The sequence below is a fragment of the Pocillopora damicornis genome, chromosome 6, assembly GCF_964200805.1.
Source record: "Pocillopora damicornis chromosome 6, jaPocDami1.2, whole genome shotgun sequence".
NCBI classification, from domain to species: Eukaryota; Metazoa; Cnidaria; class Anthozoa; order Scleractinia; family Pocilloporidae; genus Pocillopora; species Pocillopora damicornis.
The window spans coordinates 1,887,501-1,890,000 of record NC_142675.1 but is presented as its reverse complement, the minus strand read 5'-3'; the positions used below and the strand labels follow the sequence as shown (position 1 = coordinate 1,890,000).

Genomic DNA, 2,500 nt, shown 5'->3' with positions numbered 1-2,500 from the left:
AGTGGTTACTGTGTATTGTAGATATTTTATTCTCTGAACTGTAGATTAAAGTTGTAGTTGATAACTGTTTTTTTGCCAATTTTTAATTTGTTACAAGGTCTTTCATATTTATACTTACTTAGCATGTTGTCTCCACAGAGTTTGAGTGATCTTACAGACAGCAGGTATGAACTGTGGACGAAAAAAAAATGAGTGATCGGCAAATTAAATGAAAAAGCAAACAAACACCTCCCAGGTGGACTGATAGATAGACTGACAGATAAACTGACAAAGAGATGGACATACATGCAAAGTCAGCTTGACAGGCAGATAAATGGATGTTGGACAGACAGACATACAGATGGACAGACAGAGAGACAGACAGTCAGGCCAACAGATAAACACACAATCAGATTGATGGACAGAGCCAGGCCAACAGACAGCAAGGCCAACAGATAATTAGGCCAACAGAGAGATAGACAGACAGATTGACAGACAGAGCCAGGCCAACAGACAGACAGATAGATAGGCAGACAGTCAGGCCAACAGACAGACAAACCAACAGACTGACTGACAGACAGATTGACAGGTAGAGAGCCAGGCAAACGGACAGTCTAACATACTTTTGGGTTAATTTTCACTAGTTGGGTTGGGGTGTGTTTAACTTGTTTTCAAATAGTGGTGTCATGACAATGTTTTCATATCTATAATCATATCAATAAATTTGTTAATTTACCTTAAATGTCAACTTTTGTCTTTTTTTTTCCTTAGGGTCCTTTGTGCTTTGGTGAACTCATTTGTTCCAGAGACTTTCACCACAGAAGTCTTATTAAATGACCGGTAAATTTTCAATATATTTTGAGGGGAACGAATCATTGAACGGATAATTTATTTACCCTTGAATTTCAGAGGGCTGTAGATGCAAAAAAATTGTCTGTGCAATTTCCAACTGTGACCACAGATAAAAGATAGCTGTAACACAAGGAGTTTTGTGCCCTCCTCTTTAGTTGCGTCTACTATGTGAATTCTAAAACATCCTTTGTCATCTTTACTGTCACAGTATAGTGCCACGTTTCACCCAGGAGTATATCGAGGAGGAAAAAAGATTACCGGCGAACTGTCCGAGGAACCAGACAACGTGCAGGGAGGGGGGTGGTTTTGTATTAAATTTTCCCAATTAGTATCATAGGAATTGTATGGTAGACAGGAAGGAGCATTCTGAAACCGAGATAGAGCAAATTTTGGTCAGACATCGACAGTAATTCGGAATTGGTCTGGGTTTGCTTCACTTTTCTCTATGATTGGTCCAAAAAACTCGCGTCGCTCTTTAAACCAATCAGATTCCAATGATAACCAATCGCGACTTTATAACCCGCGTTTTCCCGCGCTTTAGTCAGTTTGCTCGTTTGTTCGCGATATTTCCATTGTTCTAAGTGGCTGTTTGTTTTTCATGTGGTTTGGTTTGTCGACACTCAACCATAAAGCGTTGTAAACGTCTGTGGTAGGGGTTTCTTTGCTTGTGTGCAGACTTGACGTTGTTCTCTAACCAGGTTTTTTTTTTCTCAGGTGGACAATAAACCTCGCGTTGAGGACAGCAAATCAAATGTTTAAATCTTCAAATCCCTTTGACTCTCAAGACTTAGTTGAGGTAAACTAAGCTCGGAATTTTGTCAGTAATCTGATTTAAGCAATATGCATGGATGTAACAGTTTTCCTCACCGACAGTTTGACAAGGGCGAAAGTTTCGAAAAACTGCTTTTCTCGGAACAGATGCTGTCGGCCGTAGAAGCATCTGAGTATATTTTTATGCTTAATGAAGGTTTTTATAATAAATTCACTTCTCCTTCAGAAATTGATAATATTGTGGTAGATAATATTGAAACGCTTTTTGCGGGTTTTCATACGGAATCAGATGTGTACCTGTAGCTCAGGGAATGATTTGTTTCCTTCATTCAGGGTGACATAATGTCTGTATGCTGTTATTTTGGATTTTTCTTCATGAGTGGATACAGATATCGACAATCCAGAGCAGTGCTCAAGAGACTGGTGAGTTGTCTTAATCTTTAGCGCATCTATTGATGCTTAGAAAGATTTTTTTTGAAAGCGCCGGTGGTGAGTAGCCGAGTGGCTGAGTGGCCGAGTGGACTACTTTTTGGCTCTTTTTTGCGAGACACATCTAATCTGTTTCGGTGCTATGATCTTGTACTGCAGGATGAATTGAATGTCTTGAAAATTGGGATCAAAGACGAAATGGAACAGTTTCCATCCCTCATTACCAATGTAAAGGATCTAAAGAGAAAGAAAGAATTAGAGAATCTTATATCTGTGTACGATGAAGGTGAGGCTCGCTTTCTTGTTAAGAGAAATCCTTCGGACCTTTTCTCGCATTTCAGCTCAGTCCATGACAATGGAATTGTTAAAATTTTTAGATTGTCGAAAGTAATCTGGGATTGCATTTTACTTTGCTCTCTGATTGGTCCAGAATACTCACGCCACTTTCTGAACCAATCACATGCAAAAC

General features: G+C 39.4%; 1 protein-coding gene across 1 annotated transcript in view; it reads left to right on the top strand.

Moving 5' to 3' along the window:
- LOC113677764 (uncharacterized) overlaps nt 1-2,500 on the top strand; it is a 21,647-nt gene that overhangs the window by 5,024 nt on the left and 14,123 nt on the right. Inside the window, exons 9-13 of the mRNA XM_089209974.1 lie at nt 139-164; nt 751-819; nt 1,546-1,627; nt 1,936-2,025; nt 2,191-2,317. Coding sequence (XP_089066100.1) covers nt 139-164; nt 751-819; nt 1,546-1,627; nt 1,936-2,025; nt 2,191-2,317 — 394 coding nt within the window. The remainder of the gene's footprint in view (nt 1-138; nt 165-750; nt 820-1,545; nt 1,628-1,935; nt 2,026-2,190; nt 2,318-2,500) is intronic.